Source organism: Acipenser ruthenus, chromosome 27 (assembly GCF_902713425.1).
Source record: "Acipenser ruthenus chromosome 27, fAciRut3.2 maternal haplotype, whole genome shotgun sequence".
NCBI lineage: Eukaryota > Metazoa > Chordata > Actinopteri > Acipenseriformes > Acipenseridae > Acipenser > Acipenser ruthenus.
Window position 1 is genome coordinate 20,576,741 of NC_081215.1, and position 27,231 is coordinate 20,603,971.

The 27,231-nt window shown below is 37.3% G+C and overlaps 1 protein-coding gene across 5 annotated transcripts in view; it reads right to left on the bottom strand.

The window, feature by feature from the left end:
- Positions 1-3,802: 3,802 nt before the first annotated feature.
- LOC117432187 (serine/threonine-protein kinase 33-like) overlaps positions 3,803-27,231 on the bottom strand; it is a 31,839-nt gene continuing 8,410 nt past the window's right edge. Inside the window, exons 2-15 of one of the 5 annotated variants that reach the window (XM_034053726.3) lie at positions 25,140-25,231; positions 24,682-24,756; positions 21,577-21,693; positions 21,169-21,282; positions 20,828-20,932; positions 19,867-20,005; positions 10,277-10,365; positions 9,931-10,018; positions 9,592-9,667; positions 8,923-9,035; positions 8,754-8,839; positions 7,945-8,208; positions 6,607-6,690; positions 3,803-5,494 (exon numbers count right to left, since the gene is read on the bottom strand). In XM_034053726.3, the coding sequence (XP_033909617.1) occupies positions 5,276-5,494; positions 6,607-6,690; positions 7,945-8,208; positions 8,754-8,839; positions 8,923-9,035; positions 9,592-9,667; positions 9,931-10,018; positions 10,277-10,365; positions 19,867-20,005; positions 20,828-20,932; positions 21,169-21,282; positions 21,577-21,693 (1,494 nt within the window). In that variant the 5' untranslated portion in view covers positions 24,682-24,756; positions 25,140-25,231 and the 3' untranslated portion in view covers positions 3,803-5,275. Of the gene's footprint in view, positions 5,495-6,606; positions 6,691-7,944; positions 8,209-8,753; positions 8,840-8,922; positions 9,036-9,591; positions 9,668-9,930; positions 10,019-10,276; positions 10,366-19,866; positions 20,006-20,827; positions 20,933-21,168; positions 21,283-21,576; positions 21,694-24,681; positions 24,757-25,139; positions 25,232-25,472; positions 25,534-27,231 lie in introns of those variants that run through there. The other 4 variants (XM_059002315.1, XM_034053723.3, XM_059002316.1 and 1 more) reach the window with 4 other exon arrangements.

Sequence of the window (27,231 nt, forward strand, 5' to 3'; positions counted from 1 at the left end):
TTTTTTCTTTCTTTACTACCGCAAGTAATTAATTCAAATCATTTTCATGTGTAAGATAGTTTCAATCTCCTCATGTGCTGTGTCAATGGGTCGATACGTATTTTGAGCATACAGCAGTCTTGTAGAAAAAAAATAGTGTAGGTCACAGTTAACATGTGCACAACAGTAACCATTGCTGATTCCTGTCTATAAAAGCATTCCGTCTAGAAAACGCATTTTAAAATATCTGGTTTTGAACCAGATATCTGTTTTTTTTTTTTTTTTTGCTACAATTACTTCAAAGCTGACGTGCATATTTTTAATAGTTACTTTCATTACAGGAACCTCCTTAACAGCTCCGCCACCTGCTGCAAGCAATTCACCAATTGGACCTGTAGTATGTTAAGTGTCCACAAGGTGGTTTATATCTAGTTGTTGGCTTTAAACAATGTGGAGTATGAGTAATACTGCAAGTCGCTTGAGTGTAGTCATCAATTTTGATTAATACTGTTAATGACAATAATTGTGCATTTATTTTTTAAATAGAATGTAAATGTTTCCATTAAAGGCAAAGTAAAATGTCCCAATTTTCCATCCTTTGAAAAAGGTATTGTCACTTTAAGAATTCTATGTATGATGTTGATTTGTTTTACTGAGAGGGTAAGCAGAGCTCAATAAATTAAAGATGAATAAATTAAAAATGTACTCTAGCAGAAAATTGCTTGGAAAACCACCTCCCCATTAAAACTTGTATAGTAATGTCTTTTATGTGCTGTAACTTGGGATTAGATATCACTGTAAATTAACACGCCATCAGACCGTAGTAGAGAACTTTTCACTTTTAACAAGGACTTGTAAAAAAAAAAAAAAGAATTTACTCTAGTGTACTCACTAATTAATTTGATATTTAAATGAGCTGATGTATTATAATTGCAAATATCCTAAGTAAGAGTAGTTTAAAAAAGGGAATGGTGTCAACAAAGATTGATGAGGCTTGCTTTGAAAATGCCATCTGTTTCAAATTTTTACTTGAAGCAGGATTTATTTTAATTTCTTTTTTTTTTTTTTTGAGAATAAGCCTGCATAACTAAAGCAACCTTGTTTTTCTTCTAACGAACCATTGTGGAACACAGTAAAAATGACTGCAGTGGAAGTATCAGGTGCTGATCACCAGATTAAGACTAATAACTATAACTATCTCTATATGCAATCATTAATTAAGTCAGCACCATTCTACTACACATAGGGCACTGCATGTGGGCCTGTTAAAATTGCCCCTCTGTGTACATATTGTACACTCAGTGCCAAGACTCTGCCTTTAATTATCATTTTTATCTTCACCTACCAATTTATCTTTAGTATCCTGGAGTCGTGCTTTAGCTAATTTCCCTAAGCCTCACAGCATCACATCCTCTATCATCATCTCCATCTCCATCGTGACTCGCAGGTTGCATGTTAATGCTTCTTCTGGTCCTGCTGTTTCACGGACCTCTTACCTCCATCTGCCAGGCAGGGCCACAGCTTGTGAAGGAAGGGGGCTACCCCAGGTTCCAACTCAGCACCTTTTTAATTTACTTTCCCTTGATTCCTGCTTCCCAACCAACCAAGTCCCCTTGTGCAGTGACCATGTTGTGTTTGGCAATATCCTCCAAGAAGTTTGGTGCGTTCCACTATCGAAAGGTTGATCTTTTCTTCCCCAAAGTGCAAGGCCACAGCCCAAATATGAAAATATTTGTATTCTGTATCAAAGATACAATATTTTTATTTAATGAAGCATAAAATCCAGTGTTATTTTGAACATTAATATTATATCTCCTGTCGATATAACAGAACTAATTTATATAAATTATTACTATGTAATTTGTAAAAGCTTAGTCTGTAAGTAATGATATATTTATTAGGGGTTTTTTTTATACGTTCTTGGATTTTGGTCAGTAAAATGTGCTGTTTTCCCTGTGCTGAACCATACTGGGGCAGCAGTGTGGAGTAGTGGTTAGGGCTCTGGACTCTTGACCGGAGGGTTGTGGGTTCAATCCCAGGTGGGGGACACTGCTGCTGTACCCTTGAGCAAGGTACTTTTACTTAGATTGCTCCAGTAAAAACCCAACTGTATAAATGGGTAATTGTATGTAAAAAGAATGTGATATCTTGTAACAATTGTAAGTCGTCCTGGATAAGGGCGTCTGCTAAGAAATAAATAATAATAATAATAATACTCTCCCATGCGCTACCATTGCTTTGCTTAAAATAGTCATGTTCCATTCCATGAGTGTACCAGCAGCTCCAAGGGAAAGGATCTCAAGTTTAGTCTGCGATGACACCAAATGCTGCACAAACAGTAAATTGCTATTGGTCAGCCTTTGAAAATTGAGCAATGATATACAGTGCTCCCCCTTATAACGCTGTAATCAGGAGCCATAGTTAAGAGACTGTGCTATTTGTGTTCCACCTTATAACAAGAATACTAGTGTTAGTGGAATGGCATTATGGGCCAAATGAGAGCCATGAATGTACTGCCTTATAACCCATTCTGCAGTATAAAGGGCTGCCTTATAAAGGGGGAAGCACTGTATAAAGGTAGTTTACCCAGTGAGCAATACATCTTTTATTTTTATCTTCATTGCTTAATGGAAGATGGTAAACACTGAACATTTTCCTAATACAATTAGTATATTACCCCAGCAATAACTGAATATTTCTATTAAATTATTTTAAGAAAAGGGGTTGTTAAATTTCAGTATCACAAGCATGTGTAGTTTGTTTCAAACTTATTTGTGTTCATTTAACTTCATTAGCATGATAATACATCAACTTTATCTCCATCTAGTGTTTCAGTGAATCAACTGCTTCCCATTTTCTTTCCAAATTATATGTTTAAGAGAAATTTTACTGTGTACCATTCTAGACCCAAGACTAAAGCAAATAATAGCACGTGGCAAGAACTTGATAGAAGATAGAATCACATTGTAATCTTGTAAAATGATAGTTTGCTTTATTAATTCCTATTAAACTAGAAAATGTTATGGTATGTGTTATTACTTGTGTATTATTAAGATTCATATTTTCAAAGCATACTGTAGATATTCATCCCACACAGGAAAAAGAGAATGCATACATGGTGAGTGAAGTTTCTCTTTCATCTTTCAGAAGGACTGTTGTATTGTGCTGCTGAAAACACCATGGACAACTGCCATTTTATAAGTGACACACTGCCTACCTTTGAAGTTATTATGGGCCAAATTACACAGTTTTCAAATGATGGTTTGAATCCCCCAGATGGAAAATGAAGTGTGCAATTTGCTTTAAACGACTATTGCGACTTGTTTGTTGGCTTGCAATATTCTGCTTCCATTTTACCAGTACCAGCGTGTAGCGGCCAATTTGATCTGTGTTTGCTTTTCTCCCAGTTGCATAGAGGGTGGATTTTAAGACTTTGACATTGAATTTTAAGGTCTTGCATGGCCTCGCTACTATTTACATATAATATTTAAGCTACTTAGTACGTTGCCACAATTGTGTCATCTCCCTAAAGTAAACACATTTGGCTGGCATGTTTTTGGCCATTGCACCCAAGTTATTAAGGCAACAGCAGCACTTGTCTTTTGTCTAAGTTAAAAACGTGCCTTTTCGCTTGTATACTGTGCATTATCCAACACACAGTAAAAATGTAGTGTGCGTATTTAAAGTGCCATAGATAGTTTCTGTAAATCTATTCTAAAGTCGGTTTGTTTTATTGATACTTGAAGATGTAGAATCAGGAACATTCAATCTAAAATGGCTTTGTGAAATACATCCTTAATTAAGAATGTTAGAAGACTTGATATTAAACCTTAAAAGAAACCAAGTTTAATTTTAAGGTATGTTAAGGTACAGAACAGAATACAATTATGATACAAACACTATTCCCAGGTTTTTTCACCCCAAAATACATTGAAAGATGGCATACTGTGTATGAAATAAATGCAGCATTAATTCTTAAATGATTATTTCAGAAGCAAGACAAAAAAAAAAGATAAAGAAAATCACACCAATGACTGTATTACTAAATTCTTTCTCGTGATGTTTGGAAATGATCTGGTACTGATCAGCATTTTCAGGCTGATATATTGAAAATAAAACACCTGCAAATAGGCTTATCATGGATTCTCATATGTATTTTGTATTGTTTTTAATAAAGCAATATAAAGCAATATCAAATCTACTTCTGCATTCTGAATTTCCCCATCCCACACTTGGGAGATGTGCATGGATGTGTTTGTTGTTTTAGATAAGAATGTTGTACCAGAACTGTCCCTAGGTAAAGGCATTTTGAATTCCAGCCAATATATTACATTTTTAAAAATATGTATTTTTAAAAAGTACTTGTGTCAGCAATCATTTCTAAACTGTGCTCATATGTTCCGGTATCTATACTAAATACTTTGTAACAATACTTAAACAAAGGAGGTTATCTTCATTACAATACAGCAACATCCTTATAGTCTTTTTGCAGTTATGTTTACCTTAATAAGGATTAAATACTGCTTATAGGTTTATGTATTGTAAACTTACAAGAAACGTCTAAGATTTAAATTTGATGTTTTTGAATTCATAGATGGATAGGTTTAATGAGATGAACTTTGCATTGGAATGAATAGGATATGTTTTAAGGAATTACCAATCTCATTGAAAACCAATTAAAATGTGATGTAGACAAATACCAATTTGCTAAATTGTTAAAATGTTAAGGACACTTAAAAACAACACAAAATATAGTGGACATGAACCCATGTATCATAGCAAGGGGTGCTCAAACCACCCTAACTGTTTTCAAGTTAGTCTCTCAGTGCAATGTGAACTAATTTTGTGATTGTATCCAAAACTTCTATACAGAATAGCAGTTTCTGTGTCTTTTGGTAGCGACCCTGTTACACAAAAGTTGGTAAAAGTGTGTCCCATGTGCAAACTAAGCAAATACCTTTGAGGACACTTGCAGCAGAGCCCTGCCAATATGCCTCTAGTCTGTAAAAGAAATACATTATGTAAAACATTTTTTACACAAAGATTTAAAAACATCCTCCAGGGAAAAGCACACGGTATATACATTTACAGCAAGGGTTTCTCTAATATTGTCCTATACATTTGTCTAAGCGTTGCAGAATCAATTATAAAGCTAGTCCAAGCAATCTAATTCTCAACTGTAAAGTGCATAATGACAAACCGTGTTGTTCCCCTGAACCCCATTGTTGCTTTGTTTTGTACGGCCCTCTCCTTTGGCACTTAAGTTTGTCTGTCAGTAGTTTTTCCACTGTATTCCCTATGTACTTTTTTTGGTCTTAGAATTGGCCGCTGACTTTACGCTTTTCTGTCCAGAGCTGCCACTAGGAAGGATAGGAGACTTGCGGACTTCTCCTTTTACAGAAAAGGAAGATTGCCTTACTGAAGGTCCAAGGTTTTGGGAACAGGATTCAGATTTATCCTGCTGTCCTGTTCGCTTTATGCTTGATATTGGGGAAGACTTGCCACCTAAAGGAGGCTAGAAAAAGGATAAATAAGCAATAATTTAACTTACATTTACATAACAAATGTTAACAAAGACTTCATAGCTCATTTATTTATATATATATATATATATATATATATATATATATATATATATATATATATATATATATATATATATATATATATATATATATATATACACACACACACTAAAATGTACTTGACTCATTTTCAAGCTGTTTTGGGATAGTACATTTATGGGTCATGTTGGTTCCACCTAGTGGTAGAACAGTAAAATTACTATCCAACTAACAGTCACTGTATAGTTTAAGAGGGGTGTTTTCTTGCAGTTACATTTGTGACTTGTTTTTTTGTGAGGAGATATAGATATACATTACTTAAGTACATTAATTATTTCAGTTCAGCATTCTGTAAGGCATACATATTTTGTATAAGTATTTTTAATCAGTGTATTTGACCACTTGAAGTCTATTGGAAATATGTAAATAGCCCTTGTAAGACCTACTCATTATTGTAATTGACTCATCCTCCTCACAAACGAAAATACCCTGTGCATCTCATGAGACAAAAGTTATGCTGTATTACTATCATCCTGGCTGAATTTGCCCTACCCTGAGTAAGGTCCCTCCCATGTCTCCCATTAAGAACCTGTTCTCGATTGGTTGTACCTGGTTAAATAAAGTACGGTGTTTGAATTCAATTGTACAGATACAGGGTTCTCAGACACTCTGCTAAATACACACAATCATCCAACTGGGCAGAAGCAAACATCATGAACAACAGCAAGAGAAAAATGAAACCTCTTGGGAGTCACTGAATCAAATAAGTTTACCAGTAATTGTGCCCTTGTGGGACATTCACTCTCAAGTTAATTATTCATCAGTAGAAAGCTTTGTCACATATACTGAACTCCAGTTTCCTGTGGCAGTAACTGCAGTCACAAATTCATGTCCCAAAGTTGTTTTGATCGTATTTCCCAGTTTTGTTCTCAAGAATCTCAAGACGTTTTGTCAATAAAAGTATAAAAAGTTAAGATATGGAGCTTTAGAGAATGTGAGAATGAACTACTAACCAAACTTTGAGTTTGTTTGCTTGTTAAAATAATGCATTATGGATACTTACAGTGCAACAGGGCTTTAGAGTCGAGCCATTCTTTTTTACTGAACCATTTGATAAGGAACTTGTAAGAGTCTTCTTTTTGTTTATCTAAATAGCAAGAAAAAATATGTTTTTCAAAACAGCACATGTAGTTAATAGGAATGCCTTTACTAGAAACATCACTGCTGAAGCATTAGTGCAGGTGTCAGAAAAGCAAGAGACAGGAACATAGCTGTGGAATTTATGATGCTAGGCCCATTAACTAGCATTTTCTATTTTAGATGTTCCAGCAAAAGTAGTTCTGGAAATACAGTGAAACCCACTTAATGTCACACTCTGCATATTATCACTGCATTGAAATGTTCCAGCCACAATATAATGAGAATCAATGAAAGCAAGCTCCCGTTAATATCACTTTATTAGCCTGCTCTGCATGTACATGGACACTTTTTGTATACTGTACGCTAAACGATCACCTTTCTTGACGCAACAACTGCTCCTGGCTGTGCAGTGTCTGTTCCAGCTTCAGTATTAGGTTTTGTAAGAATTCAAATTCAAATAGAAAAGTCTTGGAAACAAAAAGTTTTAGACATAACCCCAAGGGCTGAAGTAACTGCGTTACCAAAAGAAAGGACACAAAATAAAAACTGACAAATTGCATTTGCTTTTGGAAATGGTCGGAGAGTATGAACATTTAAAAAAATTCCCTTTTCATAACATTTTTACTTCACAAATATAAACTCACCCTTTCAGAAAAAAAAAAAAAAAAGACCGGACCGTTTACACTTGCTGTTACGACCTTTGTTTTTTCTTGTTTTGTTTTTTTTGTAAAGTTAGGATAGTTTATATAAAGATGATGTTGCTTAAAAGTTGTTTTGGAAAGCTAATACACTGAAATAAATGTCATTTTATATTAATGACAAAATAACACATAGTCTGTTGAGTTTAACCACAGTAAAATTAAGTATAGTAGTTATATTTGGGCTGGTAATTTTTTTATTGTAGGCCATGAATGCTTATTTTTAAAGATTATTAGTGAACTCCTGATAATGTCAACTTCACTTATTGCCACCATTTCTGCCCAGTCCCTTTATTAACCAGGTTTGACTGTAGCTACATATTTTCAGACATTTGTTTATCATGAGTTGACACTCAATATTACAATATTTGTATGTTTACATGCAAATGCCAGAACTGGAAATATAACCCTTATCTATTTGCCAAACAGACTATTCGGTGTATGTGAGTAATCCCTTTTCAGAAATGAACCTCTGCAGTCCACGATGGAAAATGCACAAACTAGCTTTTGTGCATTGGTTATTCTGATGTTCTACTCTCAGTTCCTCGGTTGTTATAGTTGACCTGTTTAGTTGGAGTGGAAGGTTTGCTGATACCGCTGTCTGTCTCTGCTTCGAGACCAAGCTCTAAGGTGCCATTGCTGCTCGCTGAGCTTGTCCTCTCCTCTGCCACCTCCGGAGACCCAACGGGTTTGTCCTCGGGCGACTTCAGTGATAAGCCATTCAGATCAGTTTCCAGCTCTCCACACTCTGTGTCATCTGGATCATCTCTAAACTGCTTCATCATCTCCAACACATTTGAAGGCCTTGCTGGTGTGGATGTGTCACCCTAAAATAAAACATTACATTAATAAAATAAGTATGTGTTTATTTTCTTTAATAAATACGAGGGCTGTAAACTACAAACAAGAATAATAGCAACATACAGCCCCCGTCGCGGCAATAAATACAAATTCAGAGTGATCAGGATGTAAAATGGGAAGTATCACATACATGGTCATAATCTTCCATATATCCCTCTCAACAACTTGTGGTAAAGAATGTTGTGACCATATGGGATAATATCAGCTTACTTTGATGAGCTCAATATTGATTTCTGAACTCTTTATTAAAATAAAACTGAACCCAGAGCAAATGGCTTGTGTAAGTCAACTTGAAGCACAGAGAGACTCAATATATTGTCATTTTTATGATGGCTGCCTTCTAATAAAAGGAAAGTGTTCTTTCTAACCTTCTAAAAAAAGAGGATTGAAGGAAAAAGGGCAACAGGTTATTAGCAAGGGAGTGGCAAGAAAAAACGAATCAAAATGTTACCACTTATTTAGCATTCTTACCTAGCTTTCAACAAGTTTGCACATAAAAAGGGTAACTTACAGTGATCCAAGGATTATCAAGTAACTCATTGGCTGTAATGCGGTGTGCTGGATCCACCTTCAAAAGACAATTTAACACATTTTTTGCTGTAAAAAACATAAAACCAAAAAGGTTAGGTTGCATACCTTTACAATTTGAACATAAGTTTGTATTTCTTTCTAAAACATACCAGCATTACTAATGGTGTGCCAGACTAGATCAGTGAAGTGCAGCTCTCCCTTTCTGATCAGCTCAAAAAGTCTTTCTTCAGAACTTGCCATAAAGGGGGGCTCGCCACATAATCTGAGAGCATAAAATTAGAAACCTTTTAATGTGTTTATTTTTCTTACTTTACATGTACAGCAAGCTTTGATTGAATCAAACAGGAAAATTCAACCATGCACTGCTTAACAATATCACTGTAATACTGCAGATCTAAATTACACAAGACAACTGAGGCTTTACCCTACTCTCTGAGTTGGCAGTAGTCCCACCTGGGAAACTTTAACCTGTGTTGTTTGTTTGTAGTTTTACTGCTAGATCAAAGTATGCTTGCCAACCTGCCCACAAGAAGGGACTCAGCTATAGCTACTGTACAGTAACAGCTGCTGCAGAGTAATGATGAATAACAATGTAAAGCAAGCTCATTACTTACTATTACCGAGACAACTTTCGAATTAAAAAAATAAAATACATAAATAATGCTTACTTTTACTGTGGATTAAATACCTTATATAAATTAAGTTTTGGAATGATAGAATGAATGATTTTAGATTAAATGATTTTGTATTTTTTTTTTTTTAAATGCTTCAAAGGCATACAATGGCAATGTTGCCAAGTCAGAAATCAGTGTACTTACAACATGTACATGATAACCCCTATACTCCAAATGTCACACTGCTGACTGTAGTCATGAGCGTTGATGACTTCTGGAGCTGCCAGAGAAACAAGAGATTACAATTCATTTAAAATATTTATAGAAGGTAGACAAGTGTTCATTCCAAGACAGAAAATAGACTTTAAAGGCTTCAGGAAAGCAACATTTGGCAGAAAATTATATCTCAACTTGATTCCACAACCAAGCATAGTCAAACAAAGTAGACACACTTCTGAGTCCTTAAATAAATCTTCAGTATAGTTATTTTCACATTCACAAAAAATGGTGCAAATTGCACTTGGCCCATAAGGCTTTCCTTACCCATGTAAATGGGTGTTCCACAAGTTGCCTGAAGCATATTTTCACTGCCAACGCCACCTTTCTGCACTGCTAAACCAAAATCTGTCACCTGGAAAAAGAAAATGTAAAATCAACAAAACCAGACAGGTGTCAATTTAATTTGGGATTTTAAATAATTGTTCTACACACAAAATTACTTGAAAGAATGTTTTTTTATAACCTCATGCAAGGAATATTAATCGTTGTTGTTTTTTTAACTTTACAATTGTGCCATATGTTCTATATATTTGTACATAGACTAAGATATTTTCTAATACGTGCTGATCGATGATGCTTGAATATATTTGTGTTTTTTTTTTTTTCTCACCTTGATATTAAGGATCATCTCGTTTCCTTGATTACTATGATCACTTTTAACTAAGATGTTCTCTAGTTTTAGGTCCCGGTGTACAATGTCTGAAAGAGAAGAACAGTTTGCTGGCTGAAGAATAAAATAAACTTACTTCAGTATATCTACTATGGCAGTAATATCCATGCAACCCAGGTTTCCTTTAGAATTCTTCATACATTTTATTTTTGCAAAATGAACAAAACATGACATACAGCATCAAAATGTGCTTTTCCAATATAATACATTCATAGTCAGCATATGTATGAACAGGTATGCTCATAAATAGATTCAAACTTAAGTAAACATTACACTTTGCATAATATCTAAGCATATAACAGATAATACAAAAATACAGAACACAACAGTATGTAACAGGGACTTGCTAGGAACACAATCAATCATACAGATAAGACATCTGAACCCCAGAGAATATTATACATTTAGATGGTCTGTAAGTGAAGGAGGAAAGCCAGATGCCTCAGATTTAAAAACGGCAAAGTCTTTCATTCTCTTCTGGGATGCCATTAACATCTATGAGAGCAGATGTAAAAGGAACGTTGAATGAAAAAAACAAAACACAAACTATTTTTTATAACTCAATATTGAGCTCAGGCACTCGAATTAAGTCCATCATGGACAGCATGACCTGTTTCACCATGTAGTCAAGACAATAGTTTCAAAGCGAACTTAAGATAAATGCTTAAGTATACAATCTAGACTAACGGCTTCTCAGGGGACTCATCCACAGTAAAAAGTGAAGAAATGAAAGAAGCAGTCACTTTATTGCCATAGATTTTAACAAGAGGACAGGAAGTTGCTAAGTAAGTAGACACACCATAAGTATAATTCCCCCATCTTTATGATTGGGAATTGTGCATGAAGTGTATTTTTTAAAGAATGAAATACGTATAGTATGGGAAGTAAAAATATGGTAATGGTTTAAAAGGCAGTATCCTAAACATATAGAATAGTCAATAAAGCTTTTAAGTGGGTGCTATCTCATAAGTGCAGAAGCAGTTACAGAATCGGCAGACAGCACTACGTTAAGAGGAACACAATAGGCTGGATAACGACATAGAGCACTCTTGTGCACTCATCTACTGTGGTTAATTTTAGTTGTACAGACAGAGTTTCTCAAAATACAAAAAAAGTGTTAATAAAGAATTTTTTTAATATTATATATATATATATATATATATATATATATATATATATATATATATATATATATATATATATATATATATATATATATATATATATATATATATATATTTGTTAATACCACACTTTTAAAATGGTGTCAGATTAAATATAGGACTACATGAAAGCTTTCATTTGTAGCACTGGTTGTGTATCTAACAATAAAAAAACATTATAAAACAATAACAGACTTCTATTTCTAAATTAAATATTTTATTACTGTTGCCAGAAAAATAAAAACAGTCATGTTGGTGATTTAATTTGCTTGTAAACTGCAAACAAGACACTTTATCAGTTTCTACCTTAAATTATCTTAAAATAATAATGTATATGCAGTTGTAATGAACTAACTTATTAAATTACAGCTGTAAAAGCTTTGTTAAACAAATTACTACTTTAATTAAAACTGGTTGGCTAACTCGTGCACATGTTTAGCTCTTTATTAAAAACAGCACAAAGAGATTTTACAAAGACCAAAGTCATATTATCACATGCCTGCAAAAATAAACAGCATTCAACGGTATTTAACTCAACAGTAGTCCTTGGGCATCCTTTTCAATCCAAGATTATTTTTCTACATTTCTTTTTTAAATCTGTTGTTCAAAGTGCAATCACCTTTGCAACTACACTACTCAGAGACTCTAAGGGCCCTAGTCATAAAAGTACTTGCCAACTGCTGTAATAAAACTAATTTTGTTTAAAAATAGGGAGTGTTAATCACGGATATGTCAAACTGTATAACAGAGCAAGTGTAGTAATAAAATATGTCTTTAAAATAATAGTCTGCCGAGGCTGTCGTTAGTTTAGACTGGACTGTAGAAAGCGTTCAATAACTCCTAGTAATCGACAGCATTTTGCTGTCGTTCACTCTTATGAATAGCAGGTTGACGCTCAGGACCGCTGACAACTTTATGCTAATGAGGTAATCGTTAACCTTTCTCTCAATTCATTAAAAACATGCCTTCATAGAAGAAAATCGCTGGGGCTTAACGGCGCATCTGAATTATCTCTTATGAATAGCAAGTGCCGTTAAATATGTTCTCATTTCGACAGGCGTTAACCCTTTGTGAATAGACCCCTGAGTGCTGTATTTGCAAGGTGAAATTTTGATATTTAAGAAAATAGTTAGTATCAGGCTGAAACATAGTCCGGAACTGTAATCTGTAACGATCACTCTGCACAACTGAGAAGCAGTTGCACTGTCCTCCCTAAGGAGAGACTACTGGCCCTATTCCTATAGCTAAATAAGTCAGCAAGAGTGACAGACAGCAAAAGCAGGGACGTCAGAGGTGTCAATTTCAAGAACAATCGGTTTATTATTGTGAACAATAATGTCAACAAATGAAAAAATGAACAAATGAATGAAATGAATAATGATAAGAAAGTAATTCAAATAATTGCAGGTAACAGGTAAGAAATAAGATGGTACAGATAAGTATGTAGGGACAAACAGAAGGCTAAACAGCATCACCAAACAGAAATTAATGTAGTGTCCGGAGGGTCTCCAATAAACCCACACTCACAAACACAACACACACAGATAGACAAAAGATGGTGGGAGAATGACAGGTAGGCCCAACAAGTCCAGTAATAGCAGGGTAATTGAAATCCATACAAAGTAACAAAATAACAAAAAAATACAGGAAACAAAGTATCAAATTAAAGTAGAAACAATCCAAACGAAAAAGAAATGATCTCACCCACAAATAAGGCAGTCCAGCAAAGTGTCCCAAAATGATGGTGATTGTAGAAGGTTGAAAACATTGAGTACGTTGAAATTGTTGAGACTGTCCAGTAGTGTTGAGTTGAATGGTGAACAGTTGTTTGGAAAAAATCAGGAGGATCAGGAAAAAATGGAGGCTGTCACACATAAAACAACAAACACTAAACAGACCTAGAAAACAGCTAAACTTAAACAAGTAACAGTGAAAACAAAAAGAGCAGTTTAGACAAAGCGCAGCGACAAAAGAAAATGAACGGATGCACTGGAATTATCTAAGGTTGGTAATGGATTCACTGAAATTTAAGTAAAGAAAATGCTGTAGTTTAATGGATTCCTCTGAGAAAGGGAGTCTCCCTCAGGCCTGATTAGCCAGCTTTAATACAAGTGCTGGCTACTAAGGAGCTCTGAGATTGGAGGGGTGGAAATCTGAATGAGCCAATGGGGAGAGAGGATGAACAGAGGGTGGTTGCAAGGAACTAAGGGAAATGAAGTTTTGACCTGGCCAGGCTACTGACCCTAATTAAAGGGACAGGTGGGTGAGACTTACACCCACATTATGTAGCATGGGAATTGCTACATATTCCCCCCCCCCACACTGGAGGTGCAAGGGACGAACGCCATAGTAGCGTTTTAAATTAACAATATTGACAGTATCCTCTTTGAAATAATCTGGCTCCCCCCACTTGACTTTGTAGTTGTTGGGTCCAAGTCTCTTGGTTACAAGAGCTGGCCCAAACCATTTAGGGGCAAGTTTTGCGGAAAACTTTCCGGAGGCATCAGATAAGGGGTGAGATCTTATCCAGACTAACTCACCTTCTTCATACTGACAGTGTGCTCTCCGGGCATTGTAATTCCGAGCTTGCCGTTTCTGAGCTTTGGCAACGTGATCCCTCACCTCTTCGGCAATCTGCTGCTGGCGATCTAGCAGTTGGTAGGGATCGGTGGATGGAGCAGGAGCAACAGCGATTAATCGGTCCAATGGGCCTCTGATGGTCCTTCCGAGCGCTAGTACTGCAGGAGAGAAGCCAGTGGTTTCATGTTTGGCTGTGTTGAGGGCGAAACGAAACTCAGGTAGCCACTGATCCCACAGCTGATGGTTTTTCCCAACAAAAGATGCAACCATGGTCTTTAAGGTGCGGTTCACGCGTTCTGTCAGGTTGGTCTGTGGGTGGTAGCTGGTGGTGAGTTTTTGTACTACTCCCCAGGTCTTGCACACCTCTGCGAGTAGCTGGCTCGTGAACTGAGGTCCACGGTCTGAAAGAATGTGTTGCGGTGTTCCCCATCGAGTGAATATTTCCTGCGTCAAAATGTTCACAATTTTGGTGGTCTTACTGTCCCGCAATGGAAACAGCTCAACCCACTTTGTGAAGTAATCAACAATGACCAGGATGTAAGTGTTACCTTTTTTACTTCTTGGGAAAGGTCCCATTAGGTCCAGACCCAGCATCTCTCCGGGCTCCTTCACAGTAGTGGACTGGAGTTGACCTGCAGGTTTGGTGTTGGACGGTTTGTACTTCTGGCAGGTTTGACACTCCTTTATGTGGTGCCATGTATCTTTACGGATGGAGGGCCACCATGCAACCTCCAACATGCGCAACAAAGTCTTCATCCTGCCCAGGTGACCTCCCAAAGGGTTGTCATGGTAGTGGTGGAGGAAGGAATCCGTCAGCTGTTCCGGAATTACCAGCTGGTATCGGAATCCTTGTTTAGGAATGGGCACCCGGCGATACACAAGTCCCTGCTGTTGGATGAAGGAGATGCGGTTATCATTGGCAGTATTGGAAGCAATGTCATTGATGATGTCAGAGATAGCTGGGTCTTTGGACTGAGCGGCCGCAATCTGGTCCATGGTGGTGGGAAGATCCATGCTACTCGCAGGGGCATTGCTAGCACACACTGACGCAGAAGGAGTTGAAGGTGGTACAAGTGGAGCTCTAGAGAGTGCATCAGGTACAAGATTCAGACTACCTTTCCTGTAAATAACGGTAAAAGTGAATTGTTGTAGGCGAAGAGTCCAGCGGGTCAGTCTGGAAGAGGTTTTTGGGTTGTTGAATGCCCAGGAGAGTGCAGCGTGGTCAGTGACAACCTCAAACTCCATCCCCTCCAGATAATGCCGCCATTTTTCAACTGCCCACACGACAGCGAGACACTCCTTTTCAGATGTGGAGTAGTTTTTTTCGGCAGAGCTCAGTAATTTGGAGGCGTAGGCTATTACCTTCTCATCATCTCCTTCTAGCTGAGTCAGAACCGCTCCAAGTCCTACATCGCTGGCATCAGTAAAGACTCGGAACGTCTTGTAGATGTCCGGGTGAGCGAGGACTGGAGGACTGATCAAAGCTTCTTGGAGGAGTTTGAAACTCTTCTGGCACTCTCCTGTCCATTTCCAGGGGACATCTTTCTTTTTCAAGTTGTTAAGTGGGGCAGCAATATCCGCAAACCTGGGGATGTACTTGTGGTACCACCCTGCCAAACCTAGGAACCGTTGAACCTCCTTCAAGTTGGTAGGAATGGGATATTCCTGGATGGCTTGGAGCTTGTGGGGATCAGCAGCTACACCCTCACCTGAAACCACATGACCAAGGAAATGGAGAGTGTGTTTAAAGAAGTGGCATTTTTTGAGATTGAGAGTAAGACGGGCCAGATGAAGTTTGTGGAAGACAGCTTCGAGGTCTTGAAGATGCTGTGCGGAGTTTGGTGAATAGACAATGATGTCATCTATGTAGACGAAACAGATCTTCCCTCGGAGGTCTCCTAACACTCTCTCCATCAGCCGTTGAAAAGTGGCTGCAGCATTTTTTAACCCAAATGGCATTACATTAAATTGATAAAAACCAAAGGGTGTGGTAAACGCAGTCTTCGCTCTACTTGCCGAGTCCATCGCCACTTGCCAGTAACCCGAGCGTAGATCAAGGGAACTGAATACCGCAGCACCACTCAGGGACTCCAGGATGTCATGAATGAGGGGCATGGGATATGCATCAAAAACAGTCTTTGCATTCAGCTTTCTGTAGTCCACACAGAACCTGTAACCACCATCTTTCTTCTCTGTGAGCACCACTGGAGAGGACCATGGGGAGTTAGATGGCTCTATAACTCCGTCCAGAAGCATGTCTTGGACGTGTTCCTTGATTAAAGCCTTCTTCAGTGGAGAAGCTCTATACAGTCGACCCCGAACAGGGACTTCGTCCTCAGTGGAGATGGAGTGACGGGTGACTGTTGTCATTCCCAACTTATCAGTGCAGACTGAAGACCACTTTTGCTGGAGGTTCTGGAGTTGTTGCTCGACAGGAGATGGTTCAGCTGAAGTGATGGTCATGGTCACCTTCGCCGGTTGGCATGGTTTTGGATCAGAGGTGGTAGGTGGCTGGCAAGATGTATGGAAGTAGAGGCTGACACTCGATAAGGACCTGTCCCAGGAAGCTTCCCCCTCATACCGTGGCAAAAAAGGATGGTAGGAGAAATCCTTCTGATGTTTGACACCATACTGCCTATTGACAATGTCAATCTGGGTATGAGTTTTCTCCAAGAAATCCAAGCCTAGAACAAGGGGAAACGTCAGGTGATGATCCTGTAGGATATATGTGCCTAGAAACCAGATCTCTCCGTGGAGAAGGTAAGTGAGGCGAACTTGACCTTTGGCCTGGTGCGACTGTCCATCCGCCAGCATGAAATACTGGTCCTGTGCAGACTCCAGCTCTTCCCCTGGATGAGCGATCTTCCTCCAGAGACTCTCTCTCATCAGAATGAAGGTGCTCCCAGTGTCCAGGACTGCAGGCCCTTGGAGCCCTCGAACGCCCACATCCACGATCAGCAGAGTCAGGCTTGCAGCAGGAACTATATTTTTCTTCTCCTGGCTTCTCACCATGCTGACCTCTGCCGGCTTCTTCATAGCTCCTTTATGGCTCCTATTGTCCTGAACGGCTTTGCTGGATTTTGCCTTGACCCAGTATTCCCGCTGAGCAGCGTTGTCTCTCTCCACCTGGGTCCCGATGCGCACCAGTTCTGCCACTGTCTTCACCGTTCCCCTCAGACAGCTTGCCATTTTGGGATTACAGCTGTTGAGAATCCGTCGAACCACTTCAGACTCCTCCAAGTCTGGCTTCCAGCGCAGACATAGGGCACGATAGTCATAGGCGAAGTCAAGGATTCGCTCGTCAGGCAGCTGGACTCTGGAGCAGAGTCGGTCTTCCACTTCGGTCTGGAAGTCAGACGGCAGAAAGGCTTGATGGAAGACAGTCTTGAACTGTTCCCAGGAGTGGATTCCCTTGCGCTCTGCAAACCACCAGCTCTTTGCTGAGCCTTTCAGCACACTGGACATGGTTGCCATGATCTCATAGGGTGTCATGGGTCGTAGCGCTAGGAATTCATCACATTTGTCCAGGAAGTCAATGGCATCGCTGCTGGCCTCCCTGCCAAACTCTGGGAAGTTGATTTTAATGGGCAGCTTTGCTTGGGAAAGACTTCCTTCAGTTCTGGAGCCATGGTAATCAGCAGACCCACCATCAACGGAGAATTGTTGTGGTGCAGACTGCTTTCTAGAGGAGAGAGACGGCAAAGAAAGTGGTAGACGAGGGGTGCTGGTCTTTTTGAAGAGTTTCTTCAGCTCTTCTCCCCACAGCACATCGCGGCGTTTCAGGCACTTCACCACTTCCAGATCCATTTCGTCAAGGGCCTCTTGCCTTCGATTCTCCATATCTGCGAAGCGTCCTTCAATGTAACCTCGCAGGACCTGTTCACGATTAATGCTGCTCTCCTGTAACTCAGACAGCTGTGTTTCCAGTTGCTCAACACGGTCAGTGAGATGGGAACAGTACTCAGTCAATTGCCCTATCACAACACTGTCAGTAAGGTTCCCTTCATCATCATCGCCTCCAGAAAGATCTGCCCCTTCCTGTGTAATGTACAGGTCACTAATGCGGGTGGTCCTCTCTGTGATAGGCTCTCTGATAGTCACATGGGGTCTATCTCCAATCTCAGAGAAGTTTAGCGAAGTCAAGGTCTGATCTTCCATTTCTGACATTAAGTTCCCAACAATTTAAACTGATGAATTTAGATATGAATTTAATGACACAAAGGGTCCCCGTACGGGCCACCAATTCTGTAACGATCACTCTGCACAACTGAGAAGCAGTTGCACTGTCCTCCCTAAGGAGAGACTACTGGCCCTATTCCTATAGCTAAATAAGTCAGCAAGAGTGACAGACAGCAAAAGCAGGGACGTCAGAGGTGTCAATTTCAAGAACAATCGGTTTATTATTGTGAACAATAATGTCAACAAATGAAAAAATGAACAAATGAATGAAATGAATAATGATAAGAAAGTAATTCAAATAATTGCAGGTAACAGGTAAGAAATAAGATGGTACAGATAAGTATGTAGGGACAAACAGAAGGCTAAACAGTATCACCAAACAGAAATTAATGTAGTGTCCGGAGGGTCTCCAATAAACCCACACTCACAAACACAACACACACAGATAGACAAAAGATGGTGGGAGAATGACAGGTAGGCCCAACAAGTCCAGTAATAGCAGGGTAATTGAAATCCATACAAAGTAACAAAATAACAAAAAAATACAGGAAACAAAGTATCAAATTAAAGTAGAAACAATCCAAACGAAAAAGAAATGATCTCACCCACAAATAAGGCAGTCCAGCAAAGTGTCCCAAAATGATGGTGATTGTAGAAGGTTGAAAACATTGAGTACGTTGAAATTGTTGAGACTGTCCAGTAGTGTTGAGTTGAATGGTGAACAGTTGTTTGGAAAAAATCAGGAGGATCAGGAAAAAATGGAGGCTGTCACACATAAAACAACAAACACTAAACAGACCTAGAAAACAGCTAAACTTAAACAAGTAACAGTGAAAACAAAAAGAGCAGTTTAGACAAAGCGCAGCGACAAAAGAAAATGAACGGATGCACTGGAATTATCTAAGGTTGGTAATGGATTCACTGAAATTTAAGTAAAGAAAATGCTGTAGTTTAATGGATTCCTCTGAGAAAGGGAGTCTCCCTCAGGCCTGATTAGCCAGCTTTAATACAAGTGCTGGCTACTAAGGAGCTCTGAGATTGGAGGGGTGGAAATCTGAATGAGCCAATGGGGAGAGAGGATGAACAGAGGGTGGTTGCAAGGAACTAAGGGAAATGAAGTTTTGACCTGGCCAGGCTACTGACCCTAATTAAAGGGACAGGTGGGTGAGACTTACACCCACATTATGTAGCATGGGAATTGCTACACTCTGTTCCACAATATTGCATTCAATGTCCAGAGATTTGAGACCAGATCATCCCTAATCAATCTGCCTTCTACAAATCTTATCCTAGGGAGATATCCCAGTCCAGGTTTTTAGTTTCAACCCAGTTTGTAAAACCTCTGTCTGCAACTATTCAGTGCATATCAGGATACAATCCACATTTTAAAAACATTTACTTGGACTAGATTTGTACAAGGTAGAATGCTATATAATGGAACTTGATTTTGAAACAGTAAAAGCCTCGATTTGACTCACACCTCACAAGATTTGTCTAAAGGAATGCGCAGAATGTAATGATCAATGCTTATGTAGTATTTTGTTGTTTAAAGAGATAATTTTCTACAGCAAAAATAGTTTTTAATAGGACTTCCTATTACAACATTACCTTTTTTGTGTAGATATGCAATAGCTGTTGCTAAACTGCAAATTATGTGCCTGGTCTCATTCTCTGTGAAACGTTTATTTCTCTGAAGAATTTCTTTCAGTTCTCCGCCCTCACATAGTTCTGTCACCAGGTACATCCGCTGGAAACATAATTAAAAAAAAAAGATCCATAGGCTTTTATAATACATACATATATATATATATATATATATATATATATATATATATATATTATAAAAGCCAATCATGACTTAAAATAGTGTGTATCTTTTTCACCAATTTTACAATAAGACACCTGTGTCTTGATTTTAATTAGATCCCAAGATAAAAGATAATGTTAAAACATATATACCTGTATATTGTTAACAAGTATGGTAGATCACTAACAATCAAAACACCTTAAAATTAAAATAACTGTAAATCATCACATGCCTTTACCTTTCACAGGCCTTGAAGAATTTAAAGAAGGTTATACAAATAAAAATCTGTGTAATAAAAATAATAATCACTTGGGGAAAGGGATACCAAAGAGTTTGGCAGCTGTGCCTCTTCAAAATGAAAATTGATTATTATTAATATTATTAGCTCTTTCTACACTGCAGACCTGCAAAGGCTTCGCCCCAAAGATGTCAGACTGTTGTGGCAGTCAAGGCAAAGTAACTCCACTCAAGAGGTGGTTTCAGTTCGGTTCGGTTCGGAAAAAAACCCTAGTGTGAACAGGCCCTTAATCAATTCAAAGCAACTTTAAAAGTGATGAGAAAAGTTACGTTTAATTCCTGAGAAAAGTTACATTTCAACAAGTGATATAGAAAACTATGTTTAGAATACCATATTTTGCATTTTAAAGGGTAAAAATAAAAGAAAGAAAGAAAGAAAGAAAGAAAGAAAGAAAGAAAGAAAGCCTGAACCTCTCCATATGTTTTAACCAACTAATTACATGTAATTGATTTTAGACCCCTCACCTTTGGTGTTTCAAACACTTCCTCTAAGTGTATTATATGCTCTTGGTTAACACGCTTTAATATGCTGACTTCCCGTTCCAGCAACTTTACAGCAGAGCTCCCTGCCTACATTGAAGAACACAAGCATCAGAGCAATTCAGGAGCGTGGCATTGTTTATATTAAAGAAACATTCAATAAAATTGTCTTTAGATTTCTTTTCCACTAAAATGCAATTTAGTAACAAGAGTAAACACTTTGGCAAAGAAACATTTAAGTTTGGTATTTTAACACAAAAACGACAATCCGCTGAATATAAAATTGTTCTTTTAGGTATTATTCACAAAAGTATGGAAGTAATTACCTTTTCTCTGTTCACTTTTTTAATTGCCCATTTCTTTCCAGTTTCTTTATGTGTGGCCTCGTAAACTACCCCAAAGCTGCCTTGACCTAATTTCTTTGCAAATATGTAGATTTGCTGAAATGGAATGTCAGTGTTATAAAGTGAAATAGGATTCATGTAAGCTACAAGCACCATATTTTAACATAAATCTGCAACACTCTACACTTTTGTTTGAGGATTTGGAATATGAAAGTTTCTGGGCAAGAACTTTCAACATGTTACAGATTCCATGCCAATCTGCATTGACACATGCAGATAATTTTCACATTATATGGTAATGATTAAGACTACAAGAGGTTGCATGTTGTCAAGACAATCCATGAAATGTGTTTTGATTCAGCTTGGGGCTCTACTGACGATGTCTTATACCTGGATAGCTGCTTCATCTTCCATCCTAGTATGTGGCACCTTGTTTTCTGCACTGTTTGAACGAATCCACTGGCAGGCCATTTTCTTGCCAGCTTCTGAAACTTCTCCCTTCAGCATCTAAACATTAGGAATTGCAAAAAAAAAAAGCATTTCTGGGATATGCCTAAAACAAGACTGAAAAACTTATTTCAAGGCCACTATTGCCTAAAGGGTCACCATGTATTAAAACAAGAGGTTCAATGCTTTTTGCCCATTGGTGATAGAGTAACTGACTATACTGTATTGTTATGTGTTGTATTATTGCATATGCACTTAGGGCTTGATTCCCAAACTATTAGCAAGTTATGTTTGCCCACTTTGCGTCCAAAGTGTATTAAACTTTTCCTTTCCCTTACTTGCCCATTTTAAATGTATCCTTGCAAACCCACACCTACAAACACATTGAGAGGGTTGACCCTTATTATGGCAATATTATGGCAATATGTAATTTCTATCAGAACAGAATTGAGTAAACCTAAATGCTTAATTAGCTGATTAACATATTGGAAATCAATACAGGCTTGTATCATTTGTTAATTTGTATTTCTAACATACAACAGTTGTTTGACAATAAAAATGTATGTTCCTAAAATTTGTGAAAAAACTCAAATATGTGAGAATCAAGCCCTCACTGTATAATGGATAAGACTAATATTTGTAACAGTTTAGTCTGGGTGGCATCCTCATTGAAACACCACCAAACACAAACATATATCTAGAGTACTGTAAACCGCAACTAGCCTTACAATTAAAATGCTATGAATGCAGCATGCCGTTGCCTGGTTCAAACACTGTAGCTAAGGGATTGGTAGCTAGGAAAACATTAAGCCACCATATTGATAAACCTGTCGATAAGGAATCAACATACACAAGTTTCACCCATGCGGTTCATATATAAATTATTACAAGACACAAAAGGAAAAACTCCCTTTCCAACACTTGGCAGAGTGTACTGCTTGTGTTATTTAACTTAATCTTTTATTACAGAGCTGTTAAAGACGTCATAATTAAGGATGCCTGGCAACAAAAAAGTACTGCATGCATAAGCAGTACTGAATATAACTTTGATTTACTGTATACAGTATAACATTGAGTTTTATTTGTTCTTCAATGATCTCAGATCCCTGCAATGTGTAACATACTGTACGTCAGCACAGTTTCAAAGCAAGTTACTTTTAAAACCCTATTTCTTTGTATATAGGCATATAGTATTATTCCTTGTTAACATTTTACCAGTCATATTAAAAAGACTGTTATGTCACACCATAAAATCTTTGATGCAAGGACATATGTACTGTTAAACACAGATAAGAAGTCAGTAATACATTGGCAAAGTGGTGTTGAGTGAATTGTTTGTAATTGTTATGTAATCAAATGTTTTTATGCATATAGGTGAATACTTTATGATACTTTTGTTACACTTTTTCAGCTTGATTACTCAAGGAAACTCAAAACAAAGGTTATTTCCAACTTTCTTTTTTTTTTTTAAATAAAAGAAACAAAACAAAACAAATCACTATTTTCAACCCAACAATCACCAGTTTAATCAGTTCAATCATTTTATATACAGTCTGACTTTGTTATGACAACATAAATTACATTTAAAATGAAATATTCTATAAAATAAGCCAACAGAACATCTCATTAAATATAGTAATATACACAATTTGACGACTCAAGATACAACAGATCTAACCTAACAAATGGCACAACATCCAGACATGCTCCAGAAAAGTTTCATATACTGCACCTTCTTCCAGTCATTTCGCCGCTTCCTGCTTCACCCACTTTAGTAGTTTCTGAAGCCCCTTACATATCTCACCAGGCAGGAGTTAAACCCTGGCACCTACACAACACACATTAAACCTGCTACTAAGTGCAAGTTTGCCAACCTGAAAAGCACTATGAAAGCCAACTTAAATGTAAAGCAATTAACAGGTGTTGACTGAAAGCACTAGAGTGAATCTACCACACAGAAAGCAATTAATTATTTACAAGGAAACAGTGTCTTTACCCTCCACTCTGGCACATCATCTTATCACAGGCAGCCCTTTAATAACATGCCTGTCATTTAAATTACCTCAGATCTATTTGCTAATCAAAATTATTGTGACTGTATGAAAATCAAAATACCCTCAATCACAGCTAATGGGTGCAGGAAATCAGCTTCACGTTTCCACACTTCAGCCTGTGTATTCCAGCTTTGTAGCCGGTTTACTGTAGAAGCTCCAGCGCTTGCACAGTTCAGCTCTTTAAAGGGCCTGAGATAAAAGTAAGAACAGTCTAGCCATGTGAACTCAACCAGCACATGACAAATTCCTCAATTCTTCATGCTTAATACCACATTGTAGATCTATAGCCACATGAGAAGCAATTCAATTTGCCACCAGTGAGACTGCCCTAATGTTCAATTTTAATTGCATTATACATTCAATAGTGCTGAATGTAATGCTGTTGTCTAGTATGAAACTATATATAAATTTGTCTGTGTAAACAAATGGTGAATGGCTATATAAGCCCTTTGTGGGAAACCTGCTTAAACAAGATTTATCCAGATGTCTTTTACAACTAAGGTGTTTATTTTGGACGTTGCATGAATGATGTAATCAAATTAATACATATGCTATCATTATTAAATATTATAACCCAACTATGAAAATTGATCAAATAAATGCAAATCAAATGTATATATCCCTATAACCACTGAGGGAGGCTATCCCAGTACTGTATATCCAACTGTATTTACGAAGGCTTTCACAGTTTAAGAAAATTTAAGAAAGTTACAATGACATTCACAGCGATAACAGAAATTGTATACCCAGTATCTATCCTATTTCTATAATCCCACTTCTCCACTTTCTGTGTGTTTAATAATAAATGTTAATTCGATGCCCCAACTGTAAGGGGGTCATTCTTGAATCACTACCTATGTAAATGAGGATTCATTTCAAATAGGATCTACAGGTATTAGGTGTTCTACTGTACTACAAAGAACAGAGATGGTCGGTGCTGCAAGACAGTACTTATATATGTTATATTGTTACTTAAAGTAGGATACAGACTTACCTGTAATGTTTTTAAAAGAACTGAAGAAAGAAAAATCTTTCCATATCAAAACATTTTCCCTTCTGCTTTTAAAATCTGCAAGGAAAAGTACTTGATCTGCTGCAAGAGTACTAGCATAGTTCAATACATTCACTCAACAAAGTAACAGGCTTTGACAAATTATTATTATTATTTTTTTAATTTCATACTGCTTCTAATAAAGAGGGTAAACAAAACATTGATCGTTTACGATGTCTAACACAAACTGAATATTAAGTAACCCTCAGTTTTCAATCTAATATCCAAGTCACTACCAGTGCTACACGTGCACATAGTGTACAGGCATGTTAAATCAATGCTTGTTTTAAAATATAGTCTGCAAACCTTTGCAGTAGTTTGCTTACTGTGGTTTTGTATTAGTGCAAAGACTCAAAATCCTTAGGGTGTATCACAGTGTAGCCTTAGACAAATCACCTTACCTTCATGTGCTTTGCTGCCAGTGAGTTGCAATGGTTCTTCAGAAAAAGGGCTTCAGCAACAACAATACTGGTAATTGCAAATACCATAAAACCTGCCAGAAAAAAAAAAGTTTTAAACTAAAAATTAATCAGATTACACAAACATACAACTGTTAAAAAGGAACAAAGTTGAATGGGTTATTAAAATAATACGTAACTAAACACCAAATGGGTGGAACAGCTACAGTATTATCTGTGAACGTCCTAATCACAGCAGTGCTCCTGTGTCATGGTAAAATGAAGCAGTCTTTTATCTAGGGCTATTTGTTCAGAAAAGATAACAATTCATATTACCCTGCTAAATGATGCCATCCCACTGTAGCTGTGCCATTTATTTCTGTAAGTAAACAGTGGCATACAGTAGTACCAGATTTATACAGTGAACTCTTCACTCTTCTAATCCTTGTGTTTATCCCTCTGGCATTCTGTTGCTAATAGTAACACACACTGCTTTACAATGTATACTGAAAAGCAGGCATGGATAGTCCCCCTTTCTTTACCTTAAAACCTGCTGGCCACTACATTACTCTGTGAACCGAATAGGCATCTTCTGTGCTTTAATGAGAAAGCAATTTAAATAGTGGGCTTACTTTCTTAAAGTGGTATAGCCTACTTTTTTACATGAAAAACCTATTGTAAAGAGTTTATACTCAACAAGTGCAATAAAGTTGCAGCCTCCTTAAATATGTATGGGTCACTACAAATTTAAAATGATCTCATGTTGCTCCACATCATTGCTGGTAAAGCTTGCTGCTGTTTTAAAAGTTACTGGGGGTTCCTTTATTGAGTAAGTGGAAAGAGAAATAATTTGATTAACTGTACTGTACTACAGTACTTTGTTCTTACATTAACAATTCACATATTCAGTTATTTAAAGAAACATTTTAATATGTAAAAAGGAGTTATTAGTTAAAGAGAAACAAAGCACAGTACTTCAAAATGTCTGCAAGTTCCATTATGGGACGCCACTATGAAAGATTAAATAAATCCTGGAAAACTCCTAAGAGACTGATAACACTTAAACCTGCATAATACAGTAAATATTGATTTAAAAGTATTTTAAATACTGTACTACCACTGTACTGCTCACTTAAGATTTTATTTATTGAATATGCACAACCATAAAAAAACATAAAAATGTATTTTACCATGTTAAACCTTGTCCAATCTGATATATGGGCTACATTTTCTCCTTTAGGTGAATTTCACTTTCAAAAAGCAACTAAAACATGAAATCAATCATCCTACTGTATAGAAAACTGAGTAACATCAGACCATATCACCATCGTAGATTAGGTAACAAATTAAAGCAAAATAAATGGATCAATTTCACAGCCACGCACACTCCATCATACTATATGTCCTCTGGCTTTCCAGATATCGGTTTACAACATTAAGCACCTAGCAGTAAGTAATTATAGCAGATAGAATGTCAGCAATCGATCCCTCAGATTTTTCACTTCAGCAACAAAACTGTCAAAACCCCATTAGTGATTTATACATACCGTAGTTTGCAAAAAAGGGAAGCACCAATTGTCTCCCTTGACTGCAAAAGAGAGGCTGTGTTTCAGCGGCGACACAAATTAAATGTGACACTGGAATGATGTCTGGGCACACAAAGATAATCCCAGCTATCGATAGTTCCATTTTCAGTGCGTGGCTCTGATACTGGCTGGCTGTCTGTCTGTCTGTCTGTCTATGTAGCAACAGTGAAGTGTAAACAACGCTTTGTGCCATATGGAATATTAACTTTATTACTTCCATTATTTTCCCTGCAATTTAAATTGTTAAGTGCTAATTAAAGTGAAGGACCAGAGCATTGTAATTTTTTTATATGTAATAAAACTAATGGAGGGCAAGGTTTGGGACCACAAACAAGCCTGGCAGCGCTACAGAAATTGGAAATGTATGGATCCAGCCTACGCATTAATCCTTGTTTGTTGTCATTTTGCAAAGTAGAAGTGCACTACAATTTCCTTATGAAAAACTATCAAATAACCTCAACAAAGCAAATGTACTTATATTAAAAATTATTTTAACTTCTTCAGGGCCA